Source organism: Myiozetetes cayanensis, unplaced genomic scaffold (genome assembly GCF_022539395.1).
Source record: "Myiozetetes cayanensis isolate MyiCay16 unplaced genomic scaffold, myiCay2020 scf7, whole genome shotgun sequence".
NCBI classification, from domain to species: domain Eukaryota; kingdom Metazoa; phylum Chordata; class Aves; order Passeriformes; family Tyrannidae; genus Myiozetetes; species Myiozetetes cayanensis.
This window is the reverse complement of record NW_026087964.1, coordinates 42,055,796-42,070,432: the sequence shown is the minus strand read 5'-3', so window position 1 is coordinate 42,070,432 and position 14,637 is coordinate 42,055,796. Positions and strand designations below refer to the sequence as shown.

Genomic DNA, 14,637 nt, shown 5'->3' with positions numbered 1-14,637 from the left:
AAGAGGCTCAGCATCTCCACTGTGATGGAGGTGTAATAGCTTTGGAATTACTGTTTAGAGAGGTGGGCTCAGACTGGTGGGAATTGTTGCTGTTTGAACTGTCTGCAGCCGGTGTTGTCTAGAGTTCAGGTGGGTGCTCTGTGTGCCATCATCCCTCGCTGTTATTGGGTGAGAACAGACAGGTTGGGGCTGGCTGCAGCTTTCTCCAGCTGGTGCCTTGCCTTGACAGATTGAGAAAGTGCTCATGGCAGATAGGGCTGAAGGGGTGGAATTAAAAATAACCAAAAGGTAGATTCTGGGCTTGGTTACTCAGTGACAGGCCTGTTTCTATTCTGGGATGAGGATAATTCGCACTGAGCTCATTACACCATGACTCTCCCTTAAAATGCCTTGACAGTCAATTTCGTTCCAGCTAATAAGGTCCTAAAATGTTAATGAGGCAAATCAATTTTTCATGGCTTTGTATTGCAGTCATCAGAAAGTGCTGTGTTGCAACCTGCTAATTCAAGAAGCTTTTTAGATATTAGAAGGACAGCAAAATATTCAGCAATGTGGAGGATGCTTTGTTTTCTCAATTTCTCCCCAGTGCCTCCTCTCATTTTTCTAAGCCTTTATGCTGTGCTATTTGCTTGTTCCCTTTGGTCCCATCCTTTCTCCGTTGTCTGCTCTGGTCACTAATGGGAGGAGGTGGCTTGCTCCCACCTTCCCCACTGCACAGGGAGAAGGATGGAGTGCCCAACAGAAAAGGTAGAGATGAAGCTGGACAAGGGAAGCTACTCATGCTGAAATAGTACTTGAAGTACACTGAGTTTGATGGAACAGAGTGGAAAAACGACGTCATGTTCATCCCCGTCCCTTATCTTTTTGGAAGGGACAGTGGAGTCAAAAGTCACAGCCTTCTCTCCTCATGGCAAGTTGCTGAGATGTCAGTGTTACCTGGCATAAATGCTGTCTGTGCTCAGTATTTCATGCTTGCTTGAAGAGGAGAGAGAAGATGCATTCATTGTGTAGCCACAAGGTTGGTAGATCAGTTGCCTGCACCGGCTTAGGAATAGGTTAGATGCCAACCATCCTTGATTTCTCTGAGCTGCTTATTTGATACTGACAGAAGGACTCAAACTTTCATGACTGCTCCTGGAGTTATTTTGAAGGAGCTGTTTTGATCATTTTCTACTGCTCTCCACATTCTCGTTCGTGAGTATGCAGATAGGAAGTACCAAATAGTGTGATTTGGGGAATGCATGGGGTTTTTTTGTTTTGCTTTTAATTGAATTACAATTCTAACTATAATTAACTTCTGTTTGCCTGAGAAAAAGATAATTAATGTTTTGGGACAAACATAGATTTTTCCAAGTTTTATACTTGGAAACCTTGTACTGTCACAGTGGGAAAGGGTGATCTCAAATAACTCCTGAGGGGATATTAGTGTATAAGTTGTAAATTGGTACTTCAAATAATTATCCTCCTGTAGCTACTGAGTCAAGCGTCCCGGATGTTTTCCACATAAGTCCTCCACCCAGAGGTATGCTCAGTTCAGTGCCAAAGGCTTCACTAGAGCTTTTGCAACCACTGAGGTGTGCCAATGTCCTCTTCTGCTGTGACAGTGATGGGTTAAGATCTATCTGACCCTATAATGACTTGGGGAAGGAGGAGGGTATTTAACCCCCTTAAGCCTTTCAGACCATAGCTGGTGTTTGTGTGACTCTTCCCTTCCCTGAGTGGCTAAAATTAGAGTTAGTGATTGCCAGGTACAGCATCTGTTTCCCTGTGTCTCCTGGACAGGCCCTGCAGAGCACCTTAGCCTTTGACACAGCCCCAGGCTTCCTGCCAGGGTAATTAGTCTGGTAGCTCCATGGGTAGGAGATAAAGTGCAGGGTGATCTCAGCTGCTGTGGGAAGAGCTGCCTGGGCTTGAGCTGAGTGCAGCTTCTGCAGCAGATTTGGGGTTCCTGGCCTGGAAAAGTACGGCTCTAGGTCCTGAAGCTTGACTTGTCAGCTCCAAGCTGAAAAGCACTACTGTCTGTTTCCAGAGGTTGTTTTGTATTTTTGTCATCTCACATGAATTAAGAGCCTTGGGAAAACAATTTCCTGTGTAGCCAGCTGGGAGAATATTCAAGGTGAGCCGTATATATGTCAACAGCTAGAGCTGTGAGGCCTGGAGATGAGGTGATGGCTCAACAGACACCTGGTCCTGTGAATGCAGGAGCTGGAAAGCTCTCCAGTGCTTGGATCAGGCAGCAGCTCCATGGCTGAGCCTGCCCCCTCTGGCAGTTGTGGTGCTCTAGAGTGGAGCTCAGCACCCCCAGGAGACTGCTCTGTGTTCAAGGAAGGTGTCATTGTTGACATATTTGGTCTTGAACCCTTCAAAGGAGAAATGGCAAATTGCTGTCAGTTTCTTTTGCATGTTTTGGAAAGCTCTAACCATCTCCCTTGCTCTCTATATCCTTTTCTCTGTGCTATTGGCTTCTGTTCTTGGGGACTTACCTCTGCAGGCTAGCCCTTTGCTTTGCAACTGGCTGCCTTTCCCACTCCACATTTCCAAAGCAAGCTTTCTTTTTGTTTCTCTTTTTAAACTGTATTAAATCCCAGGCTCATTTGTTCCTGAGCATGTGCTCATATGCTGTACCTGATGGGTGGTTCTGCTCACCGGTGTGCCATCGTGATCAGTGGTTACCAACAGAGTTTTCTTCTCTGTTTTTTTTCCCACAGCAGTCTCTCGCTAGGGTGCTTTCACAGGCTGAAATTTTTGTTGTTGTTGGTTTTGTTTGCTAGTATTAAGCTTCTTTAGCTGGGACTACAACGTAAGGCTAATGAAATTTTTGTTCATAATGTGCATTTCACCCTGCTCTGCTCCCTTCTGTGATTCCTCTGCTTTCAGCTTCTTTAATTTTGCTATGTTTGTAGCCAGGAGAACAGCCTCCAGTGAGAAGAAAATTAAATTCTAACTTGGAGGTCTCTATCCAGTCCTCTGCCTCAAGCAGGCCAAGTAGATATGGTCGCTCAGGACTCCAGAAATAAATCAGCTGCAGAGTTCTATCTTCCTGGGGAATATTTTTGTGCGTGACATGCAGGCAGTGCTGTGAGGAGCATATTAAAAATTCATACCAGTACAGAGCAGTATTTTCTGTGCACAGTGCTTGAGAATAAGCTTGTGCATCGTGTACAGCAACGTTTGTATGAAGCAAGTAATTAATTTCATCTAAGCAGAGACTAGCAAAGACAAGATTTAAAGGGCATGGAGTAGAAGCAGGCTTGTTGAGAGACACCATCTCCTTCCCCCTCCTATTGCCAAGACTCCTGGCAGATCTCTTCTCTACCATAGAGCTGACTGCAAGATCCCAGCGTGTGAGGGCATTGCCTCTGCTTACAGCAAAGGGGGAAATCTGTGCATGTGGCCATTCAACTCATCCTGCCTCTGTGACAGCTTTGATCTAATTGTGTAAGTGCTCTGACTATTGAACCTTAAATCAACTAACAACCAGGCAGAGAAGCTGTAGCTTCTCCAGCCCCAGTCTTTTTGCAGTTGTTTGGATGACAGGGGGTAGGATTGCATGCAAAGCGAAGGGGTGTCCTGTGATCCGGGTGTGTCATGTAAGCCCTGTTTTCTGACTGCTGTTGGAAACCAATCATGGGATGCTTTTGGTATGCAGGCAGTGTTGAAGGGTTCTCTTCTCTACTTTCCTGAAGGCATGACTACTGAGAGCTGTGCTGAGAGATCTCACAAGCAAAGATTAGTCAGAGGAGGCTTGACAGAGAAGCAGTTGAGGCTGAGATATTTCCTGTCAACTCCCCTTGCAGTGGTTGCTGTCTGAAGCCCTTCAGCAAGGAGGCAGAGGGAGAAGGGATTTAGGGTAGGAGAGCATATGAGCAGTGGGGTTGCAAAAACCATGGTCGGAGCAGCTCTGGGACATGTGTTAGAGTGAGTAGGTCAGTGCTGAAGCAGGGCAGCTGTAGGAGCAGCTTGGTTTTGGCTGTCTCATGCCCCTGTCATGAAGCATGGGCGCTGTCTCTTCAAGATCTCTGGCAGGCTGAAGAGAGAGAAGCAGCACCACAGAGCCAGGGCCATGTCCTGCTCATCCGCTACTTGCTGCAGTGTGTCCCAGTGGGGCCCAGACAGCAGCAATGACAGCATGAAAATGACAAACATCATCAGGCTGATACTGTGCAAATGTCTTCTCCTGGGAGCTCTAAGAGAGAGGAGATGGCATGGCAGGCTGGACAGAGTGTCTCATCCTTACGCCCTTGCTGCAAATTCTTGATATGTGAACAGGGAACCTTGTGCCACTTAGCACAGCCATGGCAGTGGGAACTGTGTGAAGGCAAATGATGGGATTTTCTTCCTTGTATTCAAAACCTTACTCTCTGTTAAACAGCCAAGTAGGCTTACAGCTGGCCTTGTCTGGCTGCCAGCATGGAGTAACCAAACACTTCTGCAAGTACTCTCTTTTCTTGCTGTCAGCCTCCCTCCTAACTCCCTGATTTGTCATGGGTATCTGGCATTTCACGGGTATTTCCTAAGGGTCAGTGAAGCGTGCTTTGCAGCAAGTGTGGGTCTGATGGCTGGCATGGGCTCTGAGGGAGGCATCCCTCCCCAAATCACAGTAAATCAAGGACAGAAGGTATAATGTGACTGACTGTGTACTTGACCAAAAATTGTGGTCTCATGCTTTTCCATGTTTCTGGGCATATACGGCAGTAGAAATGTCTTCCTTGTGCACTGAGTGGTGATACACAGTTAAGCTTTGTCTGGCACATGCAGTTATCCTTGCTGGCTGCAGGCGTTGGCCTGGCCTGGGAACCCAGTGCAAGTGGCTCTAAGTTGGATGTGTCCATTCTGTGATAAAACAGTGGCAGTGAAAAACATCTTGCTGACATAGAAATATCTGCTTCCGGTAAGCTGGCTAATGCTCTGGGGAAACAGGCCTTTCTGGTAGAGCTTTGAGCATGGCTGAAGGTTTCTTCCTGCCGTTCCCTGTGACTGCCCATGTGTAGCAGGTTTCTTTTAAATGGTGTGGGCAGCGTGACTCACTCAGCCCATCTGCCTGGGGGGGGAGTTTACAAGCCAGCTTATATATGCTGTGGCCAAACTGACCATGGTAGTTTCATATCTGGGTCTTAGTTTTTGTCTCAACCTTAGCCTGCTGTACAGCACATTTTACCCAGTTGTGGAGACCATGTTTCTGTGCCAAAACACCAGGAAGGTGGCCATGGGACAGATACACCTTTTCTGCACTATTTGTGCCATTGCAAATGGAGATGCAGCAAAGGAGCATCTTCCAAAGCATCTGCTCTGTTTACAGGTGCTTTTAACCAGGCTTGGCAGGTGCCTCCCTGCTATCAACTGAACTGGGACTTAGATGCATGTAAACATCAGGCCTTGGTCAGCAAATACCCAACATTAAAGTGCCTTTGCAAACTGGGCTCATGCTCTCAAATCAGATGAATCATCTTAAGTGCTGCAGATTTGTCTACTGAAAAGTGATGTTGTTCTTCACTCAACTGTCTTAGTCTTTAGCCTTAAGACGAAGTAGTTGGAATTTTGGTTAAAACCTTAGTGGCTTCTGTGGAAGTTAACATTAAAACCAAGTCCATGTCGAGACTAGGATAAGCTTCGTGGCTGTGTGTGCTGTTGCAGGCAATCTTTCAGAGAGGGCAGGCGGAACTGAAGTTTCCAGTAAAATTTGTGACATGGTCATGGAGGAATGTGCAACCAAAATACAGACTGGGTAGCCTGTACACAGGGACAGAACAAGTGCTGCAGACATGAGCTGCTCCAGCTGCATTTAAACTTTGCACTTAAACCAAGCAAACACCACCACATGCTAGGCATTTAGCTTTTCCTTTTGCCTCAATCAGTACAATACTTCATTGGATCTCCTCTTCCCCACCCTACTGTAGCCCTGAAGACCTCTATTTCTAATCTCCTACAGTTTGAATAATTTCTGAATAGAAATGTGAGGTATCTGAAACCTCCAAGAGATTCTGGGCCTGGAGAGTTGTGTCCAAGCAGTGTGTCTCAATGCTTGTTACAGTTCTAAGATTGCATATTGCAATCGAATTTACATTGGCTTTTATTCAGCAGTGATGTGAAATGTGATTTAGACAGTTATACCTGCTTTAGTATTGTGATGAGTTTGTGCAGCAAAGATGACCAGTTTGCGAAGAGACGGGGATGAGAACACTATAGTGGAAAAGCAGTGGGACATCCTGTAGCTGAGAGAGGGAGGAATAGGAAGGATGTACAGGTAACCTTCTATCCACTTGGTGCACGATATATCTCATGGAGCAATTGTGAGAAAAGCCTTTCTCCTGGGGAACAGTGTGAATGACAGCAGGAAATAGGAGTGGGGCTGCAGGAGGTGTGGATGAGACTGTGGACAGAGTGAGGTGAGCTTTATCCCAGAGGCAACCTAGAGGGGAAGGTAAAACCATAAAGAAAAGGAGGGTGACTGAAGAGCAGAGGGAAGGGATTTGCCTGCAAATCAGGCATCTGTATTACCCTACAGCAATCTCCTATGCTTTAGAAATCACCATCTAAGTATTTCTGAAGTGGGAAGATGGAAATCGGAATGAAGGCTCAAGCAGACAGACCAGTCTTATTTCACTCCTCTGGTTTAAGATCTAATGGATGTTTGCCCTGTCTTTAAAGCGCATAATGGTGCACTGATTTTATGACTCATCTTTCAGAGATAGTGTTTTCAGTGCAGTTAGCAATACTGCAGTTTGGAAGTCAACCTGGGATTGGAAACTGGGAATTGCTGGGACGTGGAGCCCTGTGGCGTACGTGCTTGATGGAATGCAATGCTGTTTTCAAAGGGTGACAGCTCATGTAATTGAGGACGCTGCCTTGCAGACTTAACTTTGAATTGCAAATTGCCATCACGATTCTTCTTGTTTGGGAGAAGTGTCTTCCTTGCTCAAAAGTTGCTTTGCCAGTTCAGGTTTGAGTGTAGGTGTGAGACAGGGGAGATACTCAAACCAAATGTGAATTCTGATTGCAGACCATGGGGGCAAACTGGAATTACTGGCCTTACAAGTGGGGTATCTCTCAAGGGGAACTGTGTGTGTTCCTACCAAGCCCTCCCCTCTGTTTCCATGATATGAAATAATGTGCTTTGGAAAAACCAAGGCATTTCAGATCTGCTGTTTCATGAAAGTGAGAAGAGAAACTGTGTGAGAGGGAAGGAGCATTTGTAGGGCTTCAGGTATGATGGGGCTGACTGTTGTGCCATTGCTGCACAGGCTGGGCAGTACTTCTGCAAAGTGTGATTTCTTTACAGTTTTTCCTGGGGTGCCTGACAATCTCAGCTTAGACACAAGGAGACATTTTCTGATGTTCTTTAACAGGAGAGGAATTTATTGCAAGTGCATTTAAAAATAGAGGAGTCCAAGGACCACTTGTCTTGACTGTTTTAGTGGAAGTGGGGACGGCTCATGGTGGCTGCTTGATTGACGGGTCCAGAGAGTTTTGTGTGCACCTGTGGCTGCAGCCCACTTACAGCTGGCCTGCCTCTATAAAGAAAGTCACTGACTGAGCCACTTGTGGGCTGGTGCCTCTGCTCTGGGTAGGTCTGTTAGCAGCAATATAGGCACACTCAGAAGAATTGAGCCCTTGCTGGGCATGGATGCTGTCATCCCATATTGCCTTTGAGAGCAGACCCTACCTGCCAGACAGGTATCAAGAGGTCTTTCTACTGCTATTGGAGGTCTAAGCTGTGGCTGGACTATGCTGAGGATGTGGCATATTGATGGCTGGGGGATCTGCCCTGCTGAGGCCAGTCATGTGTGGAGTGGAGCCAGGAGGAAACTTGATTTGCTCTGAGCGAGCTATTGGGGAAGTGTTCCTCAGAGCTGGGCATATCTCAGCACCTGGCTTTCCCCTCTCACTGTGCTGACCTGTGTCTTGCCCTGAACTCCATGCTGCGAGGGTGCCAGCAGTGGGGAGCTGCCAACTTGGCATTTGGGCAGCGGAGCTGACGCAATTCATTTCACAGAGGGATACCATGCGTTGTGAGAGCCTTCCCCCCCGCCCCAGCTACCGACTCAATACAGAGCTGATGTCGCCTCCATTATGGAGGAGCTGACAGCTGGGAGCTGGATCCGCATGCTCAGCAGACTGTAGTATAGCAAAGGGCCCTGACAGGATGCAGCAGCAGTCCTGTGGCAGTTGTGGCAAGTGCACCCAGGGAGAGGGGTGTTAGGGAATCTTCCATCTAGATGCTATGAATCCCTAAGGAGCTATTGAGTCTGAGTGCAGTGATTCGAAACAGAGACAGGAAAGATGGCAGATGCTACATTTGTGGCAACCAGCGTGTCTCCAAGCTGTAAGCACCAGGACATTCACCGTGGCTACATGGATGGGATTGCTTGGGTTGCAGGACCAGTAAGCCCTCTTACAGTGCTCACTTGCATCAGTCATGGATACTTACTTGGGGAGGGGAGGGGAGGGAAAGGGCATGCTAAAAGCAAAAACTGCAGGATGTGCCTTGCTGATGGTTAAATATTGTTGTTTTCCTTTATTCACAGGAGAACTGCTGAGTCAGCCAAGACCGGAGGGACTGACGGAGATCATCTGTCCCAAGAACGGCAGCGAGCGAGTTAATGTTGCCTTGGTTTACCCCCCCACTCCTACTGTGATCAGCCCTTGTTCCAAGTGAGACCAGAAAACAGACCTATTCCCCTGTCAGTAGACTCCAGAAAGACTATGTAAAACATGCCCTTGCTAAGCACTTTTTTTCTGGAAGGTAGCAGCCCCACAGCCAGGGGACTGTTCTAATTATTCGTGGATATAGGCAGCCCACGCAAAGGATAAGAAGTACAGTGAAATGGGCTAAGGTGTTCTCTGAGCTGTGTTGCAGCAGATGCAAGACACAGAGTGGGCAGGACAGATCAGGAGATAATGCAGTCATGAGTGGGTTTTAGTAGGATGGGACCTTGGGAGATTTCTGTCCACCCACTGATCCAGACAGGACCACCCTCACAGCCAGGTCAAATTGCTAGGTGACAGTTGGATGACAAAGATGGAGGTGCTACCACCTCTCTTGGACTCCAGAGTTACACTCTTCTCCTGGGACAGAACTGTTTTTCCTTCTGTCCCATCTGTGTCTCCCTTATTACAGCTTGGTTTTCATTGCACTGAAGATGCACTGCTGGCTTGTGTTCAACATGTTCTCCCCCAGATCCCAGGCCAGCTGGACCCCAGGCTATGGTGGTGCATGGGGTTGTCCTGTTCTAGGTGTAGAGCTGTGCACTTGTCCTTGTTGAATTTCACAGCACTGTTGTTGACCCAGTCCTCCAACTTGGTGAGGTCCTCCTGGACAGAAGCCCTGCCGTCTTGTGTACCTATAGCCTCTATGTCCTGCATTCCACAGCGCGGGAATGTGCTTGAAAAACAGAGATGTACTGTGGTGGGAACAAATGTGAGTGGAACAGTACTCACAAAAACAGCCAGTGCCTTGGCTTTTTGACGCATAGATTAGCTTTCAGAACAGAATTTCAGCCACGGTCTATTCTAATTGAACTGGTACAAGGGAATTTGGTAGGGCGCTTAAAGGAGCAAGCTGAGTGTCTTGCGGGTGGCTGCTGCTGTACTGTATGTGAATGCCTATTTCACTTCGGTGTCTGACAGGAGCTTTAGATGCTGTTCTCTCTGTTCAGTACCCTCCCATTCCAAAATCAAGTATCTTGATGGAGAATAGCTTTGGTTGATGGGTGGGTGTTGGGCTGTGTGTGAAGGTGATGTTGAAGTGCCCACTTGGGGCAGGAAACAGGGCTGCTACTCTTGATAGTGAGCCACAGGTCACTACTGCCCGTTCATTTGGTCCTTCTGTGTGTGTACTTGGCACATCATGTTTCTAACCTAAGGCTGCAGTTTTTGTTGTACTGTGCTGGCAGGCTGTGCTTGTGCACTTGTCCTCCTGTCCTCCAGCCTGCCTTCCACAACGTCTGTTAACTGTGTCCCAGTTTCACAGTCACTTTGCTGGCAGGAAACTTGTGTTCTCAAAAAGGCCTGTGTTACTTTTAAAGACCTCACCCTCCCTATTTAGAAGTCTAGAAAAAATTGTGTGTCTTAGATTATTCATCACAAGCATTATGAACCCTGCTGCTTGTGCTACATTACTTTTTCTTTATCCTTTTCTTTTCCAGATAAACCGTCAGTGCTGGTGCCAAAGGTTTTCCACCGGGCAGAACATGGCTGATGCTCTGCAGTGCTCCCATCTCTCCAGTTGTGGAGTTGTATGCTGACGGGGATCAATGGGACTTTGGACTCTGAAATGCTGTGGGGCAGGGGCAGCTCCCAGGCTGGGGCCTCGTGGCTGGAGTGGATGCAGTCATCTGGAGGCTGGGGATCACAACGAGGCATGAAGCAAAGTGATTGCTGCAGATGGCAGGGCCGCTGGCCAGAGGGAAAGCACTGGGGATAGGTTTCTGTGGACCCATTGATTGCGTGTTGAAAAACCATTTGGATCTCATGGTGAATGTAAAAATGTTCTTGGTACCATTTAATTCAGACCTGCTTGGAGGAAAGTATCTTGAAATGAGCTGTAGCTGGATTCCCTGGATTTGTTCCTGGACAAGTGAGTTTTGTGGCAGTTGGCCAAGGCTTTGTTGGGAAGTGGGTTGGTGCTGTGAAACCTTTACAATTGCTCCATCACAAAACAGTTGGCTGTGTCCCATGCAGCAGACTTGGGCGGTAGCTGGCAGAGCGGGAGGAGAAGCAAGGCTGGGAAATTTTTCCTGCCTTGTGCGTTCACATACGCTGTGCCATGAAGGTGGTAAGGATGTGCTGTAATCACACAGCGATGAAAGCAGGGCAGCCAGTTTGCCTCTGGCACCTGCCATTTGGTCCTTATCCCTAGCCCCCAACAGCTTCTGATCTGCCGTGTCTGGATGCTCTGGTAGTGCCATTGTGGTACTCTTCATGCACTGTGTCCACTACAGCAGTAAAAATCTAGATCTTGGTCCTCCTCCTAGCAAAGCCACTCAGGCATCTTTGTGCAGAGATCTGGTGAAGCAATGTGTGGGCTGTGTTGTACAAACTGGCCCTGATCCCTTGGGCTGATCCTATCAGCTGTGCTTCACGAGCAGCCATTCTCCCTCTCCAGATATGGAAAAGGGCAGGCTGAGCACCGGCACCACAGTGCTGGTATCTCCTCTGACTGGATGGTTTTGAGGACTTCTAAGATGTTGCTGTCAGTTTGTGCCCTACAGCTGAGCCCTGGTAACTGTGCTGTATGAGTCCTGCTCCATGCAAATATTCGATTTGGTATAAATCAATAGGAGGCAGGTATTTCCAGAGCCAGGATGTCTTGATGAGATGTGGATGAAGGTCTGAGAGATGAGGGACTTAAAATACATGTGTTAACCTACAACTCCTAGCAATTTGGGGTGTGATGGCAGATCTGGGATGGGTGGTACTAGTCAGCAGGCAGTACCCACCAGGATGTGAGCTGGCCAGGCCTGCAGTCAGGGCAGGACAGTGACATGCATCCTGCTGGAACCTGCTGCTGTGCACAGATGATGTTCCCCTGGCTTCTGATCCTTCAAATACCAGCCTTGTGTGCAAGGCTGCAAATACCCCCCTTGGCAAGAACTTAACACTGGGAAATGAAGGGCACTATTCACTCTAGCAGGAGATTGCAGAGAGGCCAGGTAGAAGAAATCAAGCCATGTACCTCACTTCAGGGGGGAAAAGCTGCCAAATGAAAGCTGGCAGCTCAGTCAGCTTCATGTCTCTTCAGGGTATCGTTCCAGCTTGGGAGGGAGCTTGGGCTCAGATTTCATATGTTGACCTGCCACCTCTGGCAATGAACCTTCTTATGCCAGTGAGAGTAATTAATTGGTTGTGCTTCTGCGTTGCTGTGGGTAAACTGGGAACTCAAAATTGCCTGTGGTGGCTGGAGTAAGTGGAAGGAAGGTGAGATCTTTGAATGGTGTCGGGAATAATGCTGGAAAACTCTCTTGTCCTAGGTCTTGCTGCCCATGAGACATGAAAGGCCCTGGTACAGGCAGAACTTGTGTTAGAGCATTCCTAGTGTCACCTGCCATGCTGGGCAGCCTTCTCCTCCTGTTTTGCTGCTACTCACCTCTCTTTCCATTCTCCATAGGAAGAAACTAGCGATTTGTTGCTGTGACGTTGCGTGGAAACCACATTGTAAAGAAACCACAAACTGGAATCCTTTTCCAGCCGGAGGCCTGTTTCCCAGTGTGCCCATCTGGTCTGAGATGCGTGAGCGCTGAAGGAGTGAGAGGACAGAGCAGATGTCTTACAGCCTGCTCCTTGGGACTGCAGCCCTCCAGCCGGGCTGGGCCACCTCTGTGGGAGCACGGCACTAGCTGGCCTTTGCAGGCACTCAGTCTGGCTGCTGTGCACTGAAGCTGTAATGCTGGGAGTGTGGCAGTATGGAGGTTGATCTAGTTGGGTCTATTTAATATGAAACGGTGATTGCTCATCCGCCCACTGTTTAGTAGCTGGTGTAACTGTGTTTTCATCTGAGTTTTTTTAATATGCAAAAGCCATTTAATTTTCTATGCAGTTCAAAAACATCTCCCCTTTGCAACTGCCAGGTGGGAGATCAGTGCAGGAGAACCAAGCCAAGTGGCTGATAGTACTTTTGATTTTGCTGTCACTGTCTTTTAAGGATGCATCCTCAAATCCTGTGCAAAATGTCCCTTTGCTGAGCTCCTGCCTTGGATTCCACTCAGATTCCTGAGCCCCAGGGATGCAGGCCCTGTGTTTTTGAAGAATCTGTCATTTTTCGTGAGATAAGCCACAAGGAAAGAGGGCTTGAATGTACTGCCCCAAGAGCAGATACCTGAGTTTAAAGCATGTGTTACATTCCTGCTCTTGTCCCTGCTCGGAGAGTTACCGAACTGTTAGAAATGACTAAGGCCTCTGTGGAGCACCCTGCAGCCTTTACTCAAAGTGTATTATAAAGAGGTCAGAAAGGACTGGGGACTCAATTGTCTTCCTGTGGAGCTGACAATGAATCTAACCTTTTTGGAATAGGAGGAGAATCTCCTGGTACTAGATGGCTACTTCACTTGAGAGGACTGTGCTGGTTTTGCTTATTGGTTTGCAGACCCATTGCTTGTTGACCAGTTGTTTTCCTGCTGAAACTGGTGCACACAGGTTTGGAGGCAAAGCTGGCGAGCTGCTTTGCACTGCAGGACTTACAGCAGCTTGAAGATGTCCTGGAGTACTTTGTGTTACGCTCTGAGACAAAACCTGGGATTCAAATCTTCATCCGTCCAAGTGAAATTCCCAGGATAACAGCTTTGCCTTCTGTGTGACGTGAGAAATTGCGTGTCTCTAAGCAGCATACAGATCTGTAGAGGTGAGTGAGAGAGACCCCTAAGGATGATGCTGCACATCTAGGTCATCTTAGGGCTTGCAGGGGTACTTGGAGGCTTCTGGCAGCTGTAGAGGGTCCTGGGTGGTGGGACACTTCTGCCTTAACTGTGCTAAAGGCAAAAAGGTCAGAGAAACAATGTTGTTTCCAGCCTGCCACAAGGCCAGGATGCCTTTGATTAGTCTCCTTCCATAGCAGTGCTGTTCTTTCTGCATTCTGTCTCTGCTCTGAGCTTGGGGGATTCAGCTTTAAAAAGTTAAACAGAAATAGAGACTAGATTGGGGTTTAACATGCCTTATGGCCTCTCAGATCAGATGGAAGAGACTGGGGGCTGCAGAAGCATGGGTTATCTCCCTTGCAGCGTGTCCCCTATGCCACAGTTTCATGGTGGCTGTGAAAACTCAATAGTATATTTGGGTGCTGCTTTCCCAGGAACTCAAGATGTGCTTGGCTGTGCTGTAGCACTGGAGCTTACGTGGGGCCCCTTCCCCTTTGTACCTCTGAGGCAGTTAATATTTGTCAAAGCAGTAGAGGCTCCTCACTGTGAGGAGACAGATACGGTTTTGTCAAAGGGAACTGCAAATGTTATTTAGGAGCTCACTAAGTGAGGCGAAAACCCACTGGCTCGCTCCTGCAGAGCCAGATCCCAGAGCTTGGTTCCTCTCGCACCTTTTGGATGGGATCTTGGGCCGGCATCCTTGGAACAGCAGTGTGGGGAGGTGGAGATGCTGCACTGCAGTAAGCACAAGAAGAGGCAAGCAAGTGGGCCTCAGTGTAGCACTCATCACACGCTTCATGGCTCAGTTCATGGACTGTAACTGCAGGTATTCATATAATCTACATCACTGGGCAGGACTCTGCGCGCACACACACACATGCATGCCCAGACATACACGCACTACACCCACACTTGCCCACACATCCTCGCCAAAATGACTGAAAATAAAAGTGATCTCAATCTCCAGGAGAGTCCTGGCTGTGTGATTTCTTTTTGCTCTTACAGTGCCTCCTTGGGCTCTGCCTCCAGAGTGGTCTGCACCTAGGTCTTGTAGATCTGTGCTGTTAGCAGAATCATCAAGAGATTTGGCATTGAGTGAATCTGAGAATAGAGCCCCTTGTTTGGATTAGTATCAGTGAACCAGGGCCCAGTCCAGCAAGGCAGGTGATTTCTGGCAAACAGCTTTTTCCCCCAGTGCCTTTAGGGTGTTCTGTGGGTTTGTGATGCCAGCTCTGTGCTTCACATTGGTACCATGTGTGCATTCTTGTAGAGCTTGGTTCCCTGCAAA

The 14,637-nt window shown here is 48.0% G+C and overlaps 1 protein-coding gene across 3 annotated transcripts in view; it reads left to right on the top strand.

The window, feature by feature from the left end:
- MFHAS1 (multifunctional ROCO family signaling regulator 1) overlaps positions 1–14,315 on the top strand; it is a 35,271-nt gene extending 20,956 nt beyond the window's left edge. The window contains exons 2-4 of one of the 3 annotated variants that reach the window (XR_007631886.1): positions 8,526–8,652; positions 10,146–10,576; positions 12,107–14,315. Coding sequence is in view for 1 of the 3 variants with exons in the window: in XM_050338715.1 (XP_050194672.1) it covers positions 8,526–8,652; positions 10,146–10,149 (131 nt within the window). In the remaining 2 variants the exon portion in view is untranslated. Of the gene's footprint in view, positions 1–8,525; positions 8,682–10,145; positions 10,578–12,106 lie in introns of those variants that run through there. The other 2 variants (XR_007631887.1, XM_050338715.1) reach the window with 2 other exon arrangements.
- Positions 14,316–14,637: the final 322 nt, after the last annotated feature.